We start from the raw sequence: 16,110 nt of genomic DNA on the forward strand, positions 1-16,110 counted from the left end.
TAAAGCAAAAGATTGTTATATATTTGACGTTAATGAGTCGGTCTCCACTTATTACAAAAGAAACATATTGTAAGGCAAAGTAATTTCTTTTACGCTTCCATCACTCCAGTAGGCTGTTTCCTACTTCCTTCTTTGGTGTAAAAGTAATTCCTTTTGTGAGAAACTGCTTAGAGCTGCCCCTGCCCCTGCCCCTCGTGGGTCCATCACTCCCAATAGCTCTTCCTTTTTCCTCTAGGATCAATATAACTTCCCTTCTTCCTTGTTAAACCAAAACACACCTTCCTATCTGCTTTTATTCTGCATTTTGCATTCCCCTTCCTTCATTTCCTTCGATTTCCAAAGAAGAAACCATGGCTGAGATTGCAACCGTTTTTGTCTCTCCCTTCCTTCAAGTGTTTTTTGAAAAAATGGCATCTGGTGACTTCGTTGACTTCTTTCGGCGACGAAAACTCTCCGATAAACTCCTAAAGAATTTGAACACAACATTCCTGACCCTCAATGCAGTGCTTGAAGACGCAGAGGAGTTGCAAGTTTCAAAGCCTGTTGTGAAAAAGTGGCTTGATGAGCTGAAAGATGCAGTCTATGATGCAGAGCATGTCTTGGATGTGATTGCTACTGAAGCTTTGCGAAGCGAGTTGGATGCTCAATTTCAAACCACTGCAAACAAGGTACGGAAATCTATTTCTACTTTTCGTAATTCTTTTGTCAAAGAGATAGAGCCAAAGATAAAAGACGTTCTCGAAAGACTAGAATCTCTAACACAACAAAAGGATGTTATCGGCCTAAGAGAAGGTGCGGGAGGGAAATTATCGGAAAGATTGCCCACGACGTCTTTGGTTGAAGAGTCTAAAATTTGTGGTAGGAATGATGAAAAGGAGGCAATAATTAAATTGTTGCTCTCAGATGATGCATGTGGCAAAGAGATGAGTGTGATTGCCATAGTCGGCATGGGGGGGATTGGCAAGACCACCCTTGCTCAACTTGTATATAATAATGACAAAGTGAAGGAGCACTTTAACCTTGAAGCATGGGTTTGTGTTTCTGAAGAATTTGATGTGTTCAAGGTAACCAAAATAATTTTGGAGGCAGTAACTTCGTCACCTTGTTATGTCACTAATCTAAATCAGCTTCAACTTAGATTAAAGGAGTGTTTAATGGGGAAGAAGTTTATACTTGTATTAGATGATGTTTGGAATGAGAATTATGTTCACTGGGAGGAACTAAGCAAACCTTTTAAATTTGGAGCACAAGGAAGTAGGGTCATCATAACAACACGCAATCATTCTGTTGCATCAGTTATGCGTGCTAGTTCAACTCATCCTCTAAAGGAGTTACTAGAAGAAAATTGTTGGACACTATTTGCAGCACATGCATTTCATGATGGCAACTCTAACGTGCATGGAGAGTTAGTAGTAATAGGTAGAAAAATCATGGAAAAGTGCGGAGGCCTTCCATTAGCAGTCAAGACAATTGGGGCTCTATTAAGATCTAAACCATATGTTGATGAATGGGATAAGATATTGAAGAGTGAATTATGAGATTTGCCAATTGATGAGATGGGTATTCTTCCAGCTCTAAGATTAAGTTACAAATATCTATCTTCGCACCTAAAGCGGTGCTTTGCTTATTGTTCAATTTTTCCAAAGGATTATGCTTTCAAAAAAGATCAGTTAATCATGTTATGGATGGCAGAAGGTTTCCTCCAGCAATCCAAAAACAAAACAATGGAAGAACTTGGTAATGAGTATTTCGTCACTCTATAATCAAGATCATTATTCCAAAAATCAAGTGTTGACAAGTTATGTTTTGTAATGCATGATCTTGTGAGCGATTTAGCAACATCTATATCTGGAAATTTTATTGTAAGGTTGGAGGGTGATTGTTCTCATGACATTGTAAATAATACTCGCCACATGTCCTATTTTTCCAAAAAACAATTTCACAACTTGAAGAAGTTTGAGAACCTTCACAAGGCTAAGAGGTTGCGCACTTTCCTACATTTCAATATGATAGATTTCAATGCGCCCTTGTACTACTTGAGTAAAAAAGTAGCACATGATTTGTTGCCGACACTAGGATGCTTACGGATGCTTTATCTGTTGTACTATAAGAACATTACTGAATTGCTAGATTCAATTGGCAAATTTAAATATCTACGTTATTTGGACATTTCTTACACTGATGTGGAAATATTGCCTGATTCTATATGTAAGTTGTGCAATTTGCAAACATTGATTTTATTAAATTGTAAAAAGCTCTCTTCATTGCCAAGAGATATGCAGAAACTCGTTAGTTTACGCCATCTTGATATTACTGGAACTGGCATAAAAGACATGCCGATACAACTTGGGGGATTAAAATGCCTCCAGACATTGACTAAATTTATCGTCGGCAAAGGTAGTGGGTTGTGTATTGGAGAGTTAAAAAAACTCACAAATCTCCGGGGATCACTTTCAATATTGGAGCTCCAAAATGTTGAATCTCCTACTGATGTTCTGAATGCAACAAGCTTAAGGGATAGAAAGTATCTCGAAGAGTTGGTATTGGGATGGAAAGATGGTAATAATTTTTCAGAAAGTCAAAGAAGTGTACTCGATAGTCTCCAACCCCATACAAACTTGAAAAGTCTCACTATCAAATCCTACGGTGGTAAAAGTTTTTCAGATTGGGTAGGGCATCCTTCATTCTCTAATGTAGCATGTCTTTATCTAGAAAGCTGTAAATATTGCAGCAGCTTGCCACCGCTTGGGCTACTACCCTCTCTGCAAAACCTCTCTATTGTTGGGTTTGGTGAAGTTGTTAGAGTGGGTCATGAGTTTTGTGGCAACTGTTTTTCTTCAGTTAAGCCGTTTGGTGCCCTTAAAGTTCTTCACTTGGAGGATATGCCAAAGTGGGAGGAATGAGTTTCTTTTGGTGACGAAAATGGAGGTGGAGCTTTTCCTCAACTTGAGCAGCTTTATATTGAGAAATGTCGTAAGCTAACAGGAGGGTTGCCGGTCCATCTTTCTTCTTTATCCAAACTTGATATTATTAATTGTCCGCAGCTGGTGGCTCCACTCCCATTGACTCATACTATTCGTGAATTGCAGCTCAGCAATTGTAATGAGACGCTGTTAAAGGAGTTGCCAACTGGAATGGAGAAGCTCGTAATTGGAGGATTTATTGCCTTGGAGTCCTATGATGGTCTTCCCTCCGCATTAAAAACCCTTGTGATTAGTGATTGTGAGAAGTTAGAGCTCTCAACACACCTGGCTATTCATCCCTTGAAAAATTGTGTTTGGAGAATTGTGATTCTCTCAAGTCCTTTCCATTACATTTATTCCCAAAGCTTTATGACATCCAAATCGACGAGTGTAGCAATCTGGAATCTCTTACCGTTCCAGAACATTATGAACATGATTTAGTCACCTTGCAGATTCGTATCTCTTATTGCCCTAATTTTGTATCTTTTCCAAAAGGTGTAACAGTTGTCTTCAACTGTTATGAAAAATCAGTGTATAAAATGTAAAAAGAAGAAGAATTGAGGAAGAAAAGAATGAAAATCTCCTTTGTTCAATGAACAACAATGATCCAAGATATCTACAATCAACTAACCTACAACTATTTATACAAGTGATGAATTACAGCAAGAAATGTTGAACTGTATTTACAACTAGAAACAGAATGAACTACTCCTATCGCACGTGTATAACCTCCTAACTGTAATCCAGCTGCCCAGCATAATCGCCTTACATCATGCAATAGTCTCCACGTGTACTGTTGACGGGTCAACCCACCTTCTACAAGCTTCCTGCATCTTCACTCCCTTCCACTACTAAGCTAACTATCCTGCATGCTTAAGCTTCCCATAGAACTCCTCTGCAACCTCAATCTAACACCGTTGATCCTGCCTACTAAAATCCACCCGTGACAAAAGGAGGATTGCGTGCCCCCAGCCTTACATCGTTAGACATCGAATATTGTGAGAATCTGAAATCACTTCCTGAAAAAATGCACATACACCATCGATCTCTTGAGAGATTGTATATAGAAGACTGTCGAGAAGTTGAGTCGTTTCCTGAAGGGGGCTTGCCTTCCAATCTGAACTCAATTGTCATCTTGGGTTGTGAGAAACTCATTGCGAGTCGGATGGGATGGGGTTTGCAGAACCTGCCCATTCTTGAACATTTCTTAATAGCTGGCAAAAATGAAGATTTGGAGTCTTTCCCAGAGGCACAGTTGCTGCCCACCAGTTTGACCTATCTTTTAATCTACGACTTTCCAAATTTGAAATGTTTGGACAAGAAGGGGCTTCAACACCTCATTGCTCTTGAAAAATTGCATATCAGGAGGTGCCCTAAGCTCAAGTTCATGCCAGAACAGGGGTTACCTGCCTCCCTTTCTATTCTAAATATCCACGATTGTCCTTTGTTGAAGAAAGAGTGGCAAAGTAAAAAAGGAAAAGAATGGCGCAAGATTGCTCACGTTGAACAGATATGGATTGATCGGCAACCAATTGAATAAGCTACAAGTATAGCAAGATTTCTCCAATTTCGGTACGTGAACTTTTCAACCATCTAATTTTATCAATATATTTACCCAATCTCTTCTAATTTGCTTAGTTGCTGTCTTTGATAAAACAGAATGCTATGCCCACTTTGCCGCCTATCGTTGCTTTTAGATTCGTTTGTTTTGGTGTTGGGCTGAAATGGTGGATTCTAATAGTCCAAACGGTTCTTCGCGACAGACGGCAGCGAAGTACAGCATCACAAAGCCAATCTCTCTTGCTGGACCCACCGAGGCTGATCTTCAACGCAATATGGAATTGGAAAAGGTAAAGATTCGTTCTGATTTCTTTTCTTTTTGTTGGCTTGGTTAGAGTCGCATTATAGTGAATTTTCTTATATAAATAAACGTCTATATTGTTTGTAGTTCTTGATTGATTTGTGGCTGTATGAGAGTGAGGAAGAAGCTGCGAGGAGAAAAGAGGTCCTAGGCCACATCGATCCGGTAACTCATTGGTTTCGTGGTTTTTCTCACTACCTATTTGAGGAAAAAAAGAATGTGTCTGAGATGTTTACATTGAATATGGAGATTGGATACCATTTTATGCATTGGTGGATGCTTTAGGGTAAAAAAGTTTTCATTTTGCTGGCTGTGTGAGTTTCAGACTGTTCTCTTATATTGATAGAGAATTGGGTATGTTCCCATGATTTGTCTTTCTATAAATCTTGATATTACTGTAAATCATTAATTCCTTGTTTGTAGGATCGCTTTTTGTTGTAAAAAATAAGTGTCATATGCTTGGAATCAAATCATGTAAACAAACAGAGCATGCAAACTTGCAGTTGCACAGTAAATTGTCCAAATTTTTTTAGATTTGAACTTTTTCTTATAATAGAAAGACCGAGACATGTAAGTCAATGATTGGCCTTATATACCTAGTTATTTTGCATATTTGTTTGATTTACTAAGATGTCCTGTTGCTGATTTTTAGTGTACAACTCGGTTTGCTCTGTTTTTTTTTTTTTTTTTTGGTTGCTCATAAATAATCAAACCCTTTAAAATACATTATTTTCTATTATGATTTGAAGCATAAACAACCTACTTCCTTTTTCCATTCCTCAATAACTTCAAAGCCACAATCTTTCCCCTAAAATTTGGTTCCGATTAAGCATAGAAACATGTTGTGTTGCTGTCCTATATATATATATATATATATATATATATATATAATATATTCAGGTGCTACAAAATTGTTGATTTATCCATATTCTCGATTCCCTGTGCAGAGGTGTGTAGCATATATTAATTTACTGATTTTAGACTTTATAACAACAACAACAACAGCATCAGGAATAATAAATGTGATGATAATAAGATTTTTTTTTTTTTTATTTGATCTACTTAGTGCTTCACTTGTTTGATCCAAAGCTTACTCTTCTGGCGGTAAATCGCGTAAATCTACTTCAGAATTTTTGACTACTAAGACCTGCACCCATCATGGATATCGTAATAATATTGTGCATATTACATATTTGCACTGTTCATTGTTGCCTTGCTATATTTAGACGGCATTGCATATGCATCTTTCTATATATTCGTGATAATTACTTTCTTCAAGTTGTAGATCTTGTTCCATAGGGTATAGATATTGTTTGTAGCTAATTTTTGAATGTGCCAACCAGGTTTTTTCAAGCATGATTAGAATTTTTGTTGATTGTGCTTGCAGGTAGACATAACAATCAAGTGTAATAGTAAGTTGTGGAAAAAGCTCAACCAAGTGTCGACAGTGAGGAAATAGATCAAGAAGACAATGTGAACCAAGTGATGATGTGCATGACATTGAAAACGAGGCTCGTGGGATGGGAAGGAGATTAAGAGGTACTGGTCCAAGGTATTTGACAAAGACATAACATACAAAGAACCATTTTTGGTGAAAAGGACGAACACCACCTCTCAGATTGCCATTGTTGGTGCCAATGTTTGCCCCATTGAGAGCCTTGTCTATGAGTAAGCAACCCCAATTGCTCCTTTTTTTTTTTTTCATGGATAATTTTACCATGCAAAACAAGTTATATGAACACCAGAAGTAATACCTTGACAGTATTACTTCTGGCTGATTTGAAACCATATTCTTACCAATTGCATGAAATGTTTTATTGGAATCTACATTAGCACCACGATAAACTAAGTTATCTTTATTTGCATAAATTATTCATATCATCTGATGCACGTGTGTGTATGTTTTCCATTTCAATCTACTATGCGTGTGTCGTTATTTGTTTGTTGATTCAGACGTTCAGCTATTTTGTTAGGTACTGAAAGGTTAGTGAACCTGTGGACCTTGTAAAACTGTGGTGCCAAATCAAATAACGGGAAAATTTTGGTTTCTTTTTATTTTATTTGATGTATAGGCTTTGAATTACCATTCAGTACATTTTCTTCTGCAAGCTGCTATAAGGGAAAAGGTAATCAATGATAGAAAAGGATTTTCTTGTGGCTGCCGTGTGATCATTGTTAAGGTGTCTGACTTGATTTATGGTAAAAAATGGTAGTTTGCTTGATATCTAGCTAGTATTGAACCAATTGGAAGCTAGTTTTGTTTCTGATACCTTCAATTATCAAAATGTTGAAATGAAAACCTGAGGCTTGTTTTAGAGGTGGAGGTAATTTTTTTTGGTGGTTCTTTTCTTTGTCGGTAGGTGGAGGTAATTTTTTTTGGTGGTTCTTTTCTTTGTCGGTAGTTCACACACACACACACACACACACACACACACACACACACACACATATATAGATAGATAGATATATGAGTATTGGTTATGTCTTGTTGGCGAGAGTCCCCAAATCTCATTATAATGACTCCGTCCGAGCTGAAATAGAATGACACAAATCAAAATGGAATGACACAAATCAAAATTCTTTTCTTTATAATAGAATGACACAAATCAAAATTCAAAAGTTAGGCCTTTTTTTTAAAAAAAAAAAAAAAAAATGTTTTTACAAGTACCAAACATAGCATTACTTTAAATTTTAGAAACTTTCCGTAAAATATTTCAGAACAAAAAGAGCTGAAATAATGCTCTGTTTGAGCTGAAATATTTCTGAAGGACAAAGAAATCATTGCTTTTGGGATATCCTGTAATAGAATTAGCACTACTCTTATTCTACTTTGCAACCGTTGAATTGGTTTTAGATCTAGCTATAGACAGAATTTCAATTATATGTAGGCCTGAAGCTACTTGATAGAAAGGTTGGTTGGAAGAAATTAGTAAATCTTGTTTGATATGATTTCTAGTTTTGTGATGTGCCCCCATTACAAACACATTTTCCAAAACAAACTACAAAATTCTTCTCAAAACACTTCTAAGAAAAATAAAACACTACATTTTTATAAATCTTCATTTTACTATCAATCATCAATTCCGGCCACTATCACTCCTATTAGGTATTTTTCTCTTAAGAAGAGTTCTATCTTAAATTTATCACTGGAGCATGCAAACTTGCATTGTGAATTCCTTTTTTATTGTTTTAAATTTTTGTTAGAATAGAAAGACAAATACAAGTAATGAATGATTGGCCTTATACACCCAATTTTTCTGCATATGTGCTTGATGACTAAAATGTTAACTGATCAATGCTTTTAGTTGATTTTTATTGCAAAAGTTCCTAGTTTGCTCTGTATCTTTGATGATTGCTCATACATATTCAAACAGTTCAACATATAATCTTTCCCCTAAACTTTGGTATTGATTGACCGAGAAATTGTTTGGTTTTGCATTGCAGGATGTTTGAGCTGTTTAATGGGTTACAAGACATCTTCCTAAAGCTGATATTGGGAATTCGATACCACTATTAGATCATGTGTAGAGTTAAAGGAGTCTCAAGATAGCCTTGCTCAAACAGATGTTGCTAGATTGCTAGTGATGGCTATGCATTGTTAGAGTTAAACAAGTCTGAGATCACTTCCTGACAAGATGCACATACTCCTTTCGTCTCTTAATGAAGTAGATGTAATTATTTGTTCAGAAGTTGAGTGCTTTCCTGAAGGGGGCTTGCCTTCCAATCTGAAATCAATTAACATCTACGCTTGTGACAAAGTCATTGCGGGTTGAATGGGAGGGGGTTTGCAGAACCTCTCCTTTCTTGGACATTTGACAATTGCTGGCAATTCTAAAGATGTGGAGTCCCTCCTTGAAGCATGATTGTCGCCCACCAGTCTGACGGTTTTTCAACACCTGAATGTTTTTCAAGCATTGCTTATCTTTAGCTACCCTAAGCTCAAGTACATGCCAGAAAAAGGGTTGCTTGCCTTGCTTTCTATGTTACTGATCTTGGAATGTCCTTTGTTGATGAAATAGTGGCAATGTAAAAGAGGTAAAAGGATGGTGTAAAATTGCTCACCTCGAACAGATATGGATTGATGACAAATTGATTGAATAAGCTACAAGACTAGCAAGAGTCCCCAATTTTCAGTATAATATTAGCTTCTACTGTTAGGTACATACATTTTCAACCTGCTAGTTCATCAATATATTCACCCTCTGTGTTTTAGGTTTCCTTGATTCCTATCTTTGATAAAATGGAATGCTTTGCTCACTGGTTCATTCTTCATTTAATTCACTATGCCAGAACTGAGTAATTGAGTATCTCTCATGTCATTGCCAAAACTGATTGAGAACTCTATAGAAGGTATGTTCCCATCATTTGTATTTATATAACTCTCAATTTTGCTGTCAATCCTTAATTCTATGTGGATTCTTTTACAGGGCCAGTTTTCATTGTCAATAGCAAGAGTCATATGCTTGGAATCAAATCTTGTAAACTACTTCCTGCCACTTTCACTTCTATTGAATATTTTTTTTTCGAGTCTTAAGTTTTTGTTCAAATAGAAAGATAGAGACAAGTAAGTGAACAATTGGCCTTATGCACCCTGTTAATTTGCGTATATGTTTGATGGCAAACTTGTTTTTTTATCATACTTTTAATGGATTTTTATTGTACTTCTCAGTTTCCTCTGTATTTCTTTATGGTTGCTCATACATATTCAACCCTTTAAAAATGAAATCTTTCCTAACCTGATTTGAAACATAAACCTAGTATTTTTTTTTTTCCCCATCCTTTATAAGTTCAAAGCCACAATCTTTCCCCTAAAATTTCCTAATTAATCGTCGAAACATGATGTCCTGCTGTCCTGCATCGGCGAGTTTGATGACTACCGTAGAACTGAAATTAGTTGAATTTAGCTATGGTATTTCCTGTAAAGATCTGTGAGTTGGAACTAAGGGGCAGATGAAGTTTAATCTGCTATTTTTAATGCATGGTTTTATTTGTACCCAAAAACATTTCTAATTGATTTGAAACTAGGTTAGCAACTGCATTGAATATTTTATTGGAATCTGCATTAGCACTACCACAAACTTGTATTGCTGCACTTTTGTGCCAGGATGTGTGAAAAGCACTATGCATAAACTATTGAAATCATCTAATGCACACGAGTGTAGATCTTCAGTTTCAATTTACTATGCTTGTGTTGCTATTTCTTAGTTGATTCAGATGCTTAGCTATTTTCTGATGAATAGGCACTAAAAGTTCAATGGAGACCTATGGACCTTGTGAAACTGTTGTGCCAAATCGACATCATGGGCATTTAAGTTTCTTTTTCTTTTGTTGGAAGTGTAGGTTCTGAATTACCATTTAGTACCTGATCTCCTGAAAGCTGCTACATTGGAAAAGGTTATCAAGGGCAGCAGAGGATTTTCTTGTGTCTATTGTATGATCCTGTAACTCCTGTTAAGGTGGATTACTTGATTTATGGTAAAACATGGCAGGCTGTCTAATATCCAACCAGCACTAAACCAATGGCAAGCTAGTACTGGTTTTGATACCTTCAATTATCACACTGTTGAGATAAGAAACTGAAGCTGGATTTAGATGGTGACATTATCTGTTGACGAAGTGCTGCTGGTATGTCATCAATGTTGATAACTTGAGGGAATCGAGCACCGATAGAATTCAATATGGAGTGCAAAATTCAATTCTTTGGGGGGCAACCAAACTGTGTATTAACGTTAATCTCTAGGTGTTGTCTTTTATTTTAATCTGTTTTCTGGGCACCCAAAGGAGATTCTTTACTTGCCTTTAATTGGCCTTTTGGGTATTGAAGTTAGTGTGTATATGCTGTAGGTACATCTAATGTGGGCAATCAATCGTCTTTTGCAATGGAGGGAAGGAGTTGGGCTTTGTGCTAACAAGGATAATTGGTCGTGGTCATTGCTATCACCGTCCAATCTTTTGCGGGTCAAGGTACCTCTTTGCAGACATGAAAGAGTTAATAATCATTGCTTATGGCATATCCTGTGACCACAGAATTAGTACTTGGCTTATTCTTGTCTATAACCCTTGCATTGGTTTTAGATCTAGCTACTGATAAAATTTAAATCATATGTTGGCCTGAATTTACTTGAAAGATAGGTTAGTTGAAAGAAATTAGTGAATGTTGTTGGATGTGGCTTCTGGTTTTGTGATGTTTCAGTGTTGCTCGTAAGTCGTGTTGCCATATATTTTGTTTTTCGAAATTTGGTTATTTAGTTGTTTTTCGAAGTTTCATAGGATTTTTTTTAAAAAAATTCCTTACATTTAAAAAATAAAATGAATTTTAAAAAACTTATCACTAGTGCAAAAATGATATAAATATATTTTTTACACATCTTATTTTTAAATTTATTTATTGGATTTGTGAAATTTAAATATGGGTCTAATAAATCAATATATAAATTTAAAACTTAAAATTGTCCGAAAATGTGTTGAAGAAATGCACTATCTTTTTTTTTTCCCAACTCAACAAACTCATGTCACCGACAAAAAAAAAAAAAGAAAAAAAGAAAAAAAGAAAAAAAAAAGGAAGTCATGTCTCATTCACTGCTTTAAGGCTAAAAGATGATTCAGTTGGCCAAGGTCGATGTCTATCACACCAGTTAGACGTACGGAAATGGAAGGCTGCGGCTGTCGGTGCGGTTAAGTAGGGTGGAAGCGGCGAGCGGGAGTACCTAATTAGTGTTTTTACTGTTTTTTGTCTTTTTGCATTGAACATCGGCAAAAGAAAACCCATTCCTAAACATCGACCAACTGTGCCGTTCTTGTCCAGGGAAATAGTTACTTTGACCATTGCGTTTTTAGCCCCTTGGTGATTAGTTTTAATAATTTTCTTGTACTTCTGTTTACTTATAGTTAGAAGTTTTTTTTGTATACCTCATGTGTACTTGAGTTGCGCTTTGCACTTTTAATGATATTTCAATTACTTATAAAAAAACATAGTTTCATTCAGTTAAATTAGTGCTAGATTTGAGTGAGTTGGAGTTTTGATGTTTGATAAAACAGAATGCTTTGCCCACTAGTTACTTTTTTATTTGCTTCACCATTCTGGACATAAGCAGTTGATTCTATCTCTGTCTCAGGTTACCACAAAAAAATGATTGAGAACTCCATATGAAATTGGGGATGCTTTGAATCAACAAGGTTTGCTCCCAAGATTTGTGTTTCTATTAATATTCATTTTACTCGCTCCCATTGGGTATTTTTCTCTTTTGAAGAGTTCTGTCTGAATTTGTCGCTAGAGCATGTGGACTTGCACCAATGAGCTTTAGTTCAAATAGTACTTCCTTTGTAGAAAGGTGGGGGGATAAGGTTGTGAGTTCATGTCCCTCCAGGTGTGCAACTTCCAATAATAATAATAATACTAATAAAAGAAGCATGGGGACTTGAGTCGTAAATCCCCCACTTTTTTTGAGTTTTAACTTTTTGTTAGAATAGAAAGACAGTCAAGTGAGTGAATGATTGGCCTCATACACCTAGTTACTCAACATATGTGTTTGATGACTTACATGTTATTTGATCTATTGTTTAGTTGATTTTTATTGCACAACTTCTCAGTTTGCTCTATATTTTTCTATGGTTGCTCATACATATTCAAATCATTCAAATTTCAATCTTGCCCACCCTGATTAGAAGCATAAACCTAGTACTTCATTTTTTCCATCCTTTATAAGTTCAAAGCTAAAATCTTTAACCTAAAATTTCCTAATTAATCGTAGAAATATGATGTCGGCTGTCCTACATCCGCTAGGTTGATGACTATCAGTGAACAAAAATTAAGCTTTATGTACAGTAAAGTGGTAACAAGAAACTAAACTCTTCTCTACTTGAAAAGAAAGTTACATTTAACATGCGATTTCATAGAACTCGTATTAGTTGAATTTAGAAAAACTATCAACTTGGAGGGAATTTTTGCTGCCTAAGATTTATTCTCATACTTGAGCTATTTTAGCTGTCATACTTTAATTTAATGTCATGGCAATAAGAATATGAGTAGGGCTGTTATGTTAATTGTACGATTATGGTTCTATTTTGTTTTATGCTCCAGGAACCTTGTATGAACCTTTTTCACTTGATGTTAGATAATGAGTTGTATATAAATTCAAGGAAGATCACAATAATTTGATATAGACATGTCTAAGGAGCTGGCTATTTTGCTTTAATTTTATACTAGTGAGAATGCTCAATTCCTTAAAGAGAGTGAACTGGTTTGGAGTTGAGCCAAGGTTACATACTCATGCAAAGGCTTCTGTTTACACTAACACTAATCCAAAAATTCTAATCACAGCGATATGGCAGATTTTTCCTCATGATTTTGGATTGCTTCTCTAAAATTGTTAATATTCTACAATTGTTGTTGATATTGTTCTCAGTATTCATGATTATAATTTTATCATTACATTCTTTTATTTGGAAATTTTAGATGACACATTAAAAATACAATCTAGTGTGGACAACAAAACCACAATAGAGAAGGTCCATGCTGTCAGTTTGAAAATTCACCAAAACAGAAGATCTACTTCCAAGTTGGAAATCTACAACAAAACATTTCTAATTGATTTGAAACTAGGTTAGCAACTGCATTGAATATTTTATTGCAATCTGGGTTAGCACTACCATAAACTATTGTGTGTATACATCTTCTGTTTGAATTTATTATGCATGTGCTGTTATTTCTTAGTTGATTTAGATGTTTAGCTATTTTCTAATGAACAGGTACTAAAAGTTCAATGGCAACCTATGGAGCTTGTGAAAGTCTTGTGCCAAATCGACATCATGGGCATTTCGGTTTCTTTTTCTTTTGTTTGAAGTGCACCTGATCTCCTGAAAGCCTCACATGGGAAAAGGTAATCAATGGCAGCAGAGGATTTTCTTGTGGCCATTATATGATCCTGTTAAAGTGGATGACTTCATTTATGGTAACAAAATGGCAGGCTGTCTAATATCCATCCAGCACTAAACCAATTGCAAGCTAGTACTGGTTCTCATACCTTCAATTATCAAACTGTTGAGATGAGAAACTGAAGCTGGATTTAGATGGTGACATCATCTGTTGACTATGTGGTACTGGTATGTTATCAATGGGGCAGTTGAGCCTCTCTCACTATGCCATAACTGTGCAGTTGAGTCTCTCTCATGTCACCGCCAAAAATTGTTGAGAACTCCATAGAGAATTGGGGATGCTCCGAATCAACAAGGTATGTTCCCATCTTTTTTATTTCTATAACTCTCGATTTTGCTATTAGTCCTTAATTCTTTGTAGATTCTTTTACAGGGTCACTTTTTATTGTCAATAATAAGAGTCATATGCTTGGAATCAAATCTTGTAAACTGCTTCCCGCCATTTTCAATCCTATTGAGTATTTTTTCAAGTTTTAAATAATTGTTGATAACACACCAGTGTCAGCTAAAATGTTCCACATTTATTAGTGTACATTGTGTCAACAAATAATGATTATCATGGAAAGATAATTTTCCTCTATTGATGGGATGCTTTTTTTCTTTCTTTCTTTTCGGGACAATGTCACCTATTCTAAATTGATCAACGTTGTTAGTGTAGGATTCACTTGCATTGAAAACCATGTGCTGCCAGCGGCTGATGAAGTTGAATCAATATAGACAAAATCTGGTTTTATTAGAGCAAGATGTGGTAGGCATCTTTTCAACATTCTGTTTGGGGTTTCTAAGCGCCAAGAAGTTTAGATTAATATGTACATCTTTCTGTGTTGCAGCTGAATCAGTACAAGAAACATTACCATATGCTCTCATCTTTTGAGGAACAACAGTGCTACAGCCTGCAAGTCAGTCCTCGCACATTGAATTATTGGTGCTTAGGTGTTCGGAGTACCACAAAAAATTTGTGAAAATAGACAAGTGATGCAAGCCAACCTGGAAATGGCCTTATGGAGGATCTTGAGTGGAGGAAGGCTTCTAGAGTGGGAATGTGCAATTCTTCAAGAGACAAATCTGTTGAGGCGTGGAGCCTGGTCCAGACAAGAGCTCCAGAGAGCGACTTTTGTTGAGGCATGTCTGGACATCGTGTTGGTTTGACTGGACACATGGGGCATTATGCTACCGAACCATAGTGGCGCCCGGACACTGCCACCTAAAAACTCTAGTTTTCTATTTAAAGACTTGTTATGAGTCTCTAATGTTATGGGAAAAATTGTTGGAACACTGAGATGTCTTTTCTAGGTTTTGTATAAAGGAGTTTGAGAGTTGAATAGTTTAATCAACGTTTATGAATTGTAAAAGTCTCTTGTATTATTTTCTCTATCATAGTGAAATCTGCTGCAATTTTGTAGACGTAGCCCTTAGAGGTGAACCACGTAAATCTTTTGTTCTTTTGTGATTGGATGTTTATCTTTCTTCCGCTTTCTTCTTTCTCGTGTCTCACGAGTATTGGGAAACAAGACATATTTCCTAACAAAATCTTGTGTGACCTTTGCTTGACCTTGGCACGAGCAAGAATGAGACTAATCATAGGATAGAAACTTCGCGTGACATTGGAATGAGCGAATGTGCGACAATTTTTAATCAAGACTGGTCCTGTAATTTTACTTTTGTGTTGAATCCTAAATTTTATTTAATCACAATAAGGTCGACTTGACTGCCAAGTTGTTATTGTTGTTCTGTTTTTTCAATAAGAATACTTCAGAGAGAATTTTTCTTCTACTTTCCTATATCCAATTATATGCTTTATATAAGGGTTAAGTATGATCTAGTATTCGCAGATTCAGCTTGCCATACGCCATGCCGCATTGAGAAGCCACTATTATTACCTCAACTTACAAATATGTCTACCAATCTGAAACAAGAGACTTGAACTTGTTCCTTCCTCCAGGCTACAATAAAATTCAGTTTAACGTAGCCATCATAAACAACTTTGTTGTTCTCAAAACTCTTCTCTCATTTCCAACTCAAGTTTGGACATATGCAGATCTCAATTTGGCCCAATGAGCATATGCAAATATGTATTTTGGTTTAGTCTCTCACACGCACTTTAATGTTTTTGGAAAAATTATAAAATTGGTTCTGAAGTTTGATTGTTTGACAAATAGCCCTTTAAGATTTTAAAAGTTACAAATCACTCATTGTGGTAATGTGGTTTGTGTGTGTAACAAATAATTCATTCCCTACAAATTCCAGCAATTTTTCTGTCAAATTCATTTTGAAATTATACAAAATAAAAAGAAAAAGAAAAAGAAAAGGTACTGGGGAGGTTGGCTAGAAGTTCAGACACCCCCCCCCCCC

The 16,110-nt window shown here is 36.0% G+C and overlaps 1 protein-coding gene across 17 annotated transcripts; it reads left to right on the forward strand.

Moving 5' to 3' along the window:
- Window positions 1–203: 203 nt before the first annotated feature.
- Window positions 204–15,204, forward strand: LOC133879532 (putative disease resistance RPP13-like protein 1). Of its 17 annotated transcripts, none has more exons than XM_062318109.1 (16): window positions 204–3,458; window positions 3,917–4,535; window positions 4,623–4,813; window positions 4,912–4,989; window positions 6,212–6,492; window positions 8,269–8,982; window positions 9,115–9,174; window positions 9,252–9,302; window positions 10,065–10,218; window positions 10,314–10,564; window positions 10,669–10,788; window positions 11,940–12,000; window positions 13,573–13,703; window positions 13,791–14,054; window positions 14,417–14,506; window positions 14,589–15,203. In XM_062318109.1, the coding sequence occupies exon 1, from the start codon at window positions 351–353 to the stop codon at window positions 1,536–1,538; it is 1,188 nt and encodes a 395-aa protein (XP_062174093.1). In that variant the 5' UTR covers window positions 204–350; the 3' UTR covers window positions 1,539–3,458; window positions 3,917–4,535; window positions 4,623–4,813; window positions 4,912–4,989; window positions 6,212–6,492; window positions 8,269–8,982; window positions 9,115–9,174; window positions 9,252–9,302; window positions 10,065–10,218; window positions 10,314–10,564; window positions 10,669–10,788; window positions 11,940–12,000; window positions 13,573–13,703; window positions 13,791–14,054; window positions 14,417–14,506; window positions 14,589–15,203. The 17 variants fall into 17 exon arrangements, 16 of the variants coding, with proteins under 16 accessions (XP_062174093.1, XP_062174102.1, XP_062174101.1 ...); XM_062318118.1 differs by having other exon boundaries at window positions 10,314–10,542; XM_062318117.1 differs by having other exon boundaries at window positions 10,314–10,449.
- Window positions 15,205–16,110: the final 906 nt, after the last annotated feature.

Source organism: Alnus glutinosa, chromosome 10 (genome assembly GCF_958979055.1).
Source record: "Alnus glutinosa chromosome 10, dhAlnGlut1.1, whole genome shotgun sequence".
Taxonomy (NCBI): domain Eukaryota; kingdom Viridiplantae; phylum Streptophyta; class Magnoliopsida; order Fagales; family Betulaceae; genus Alnus; species Alnus glutinosa.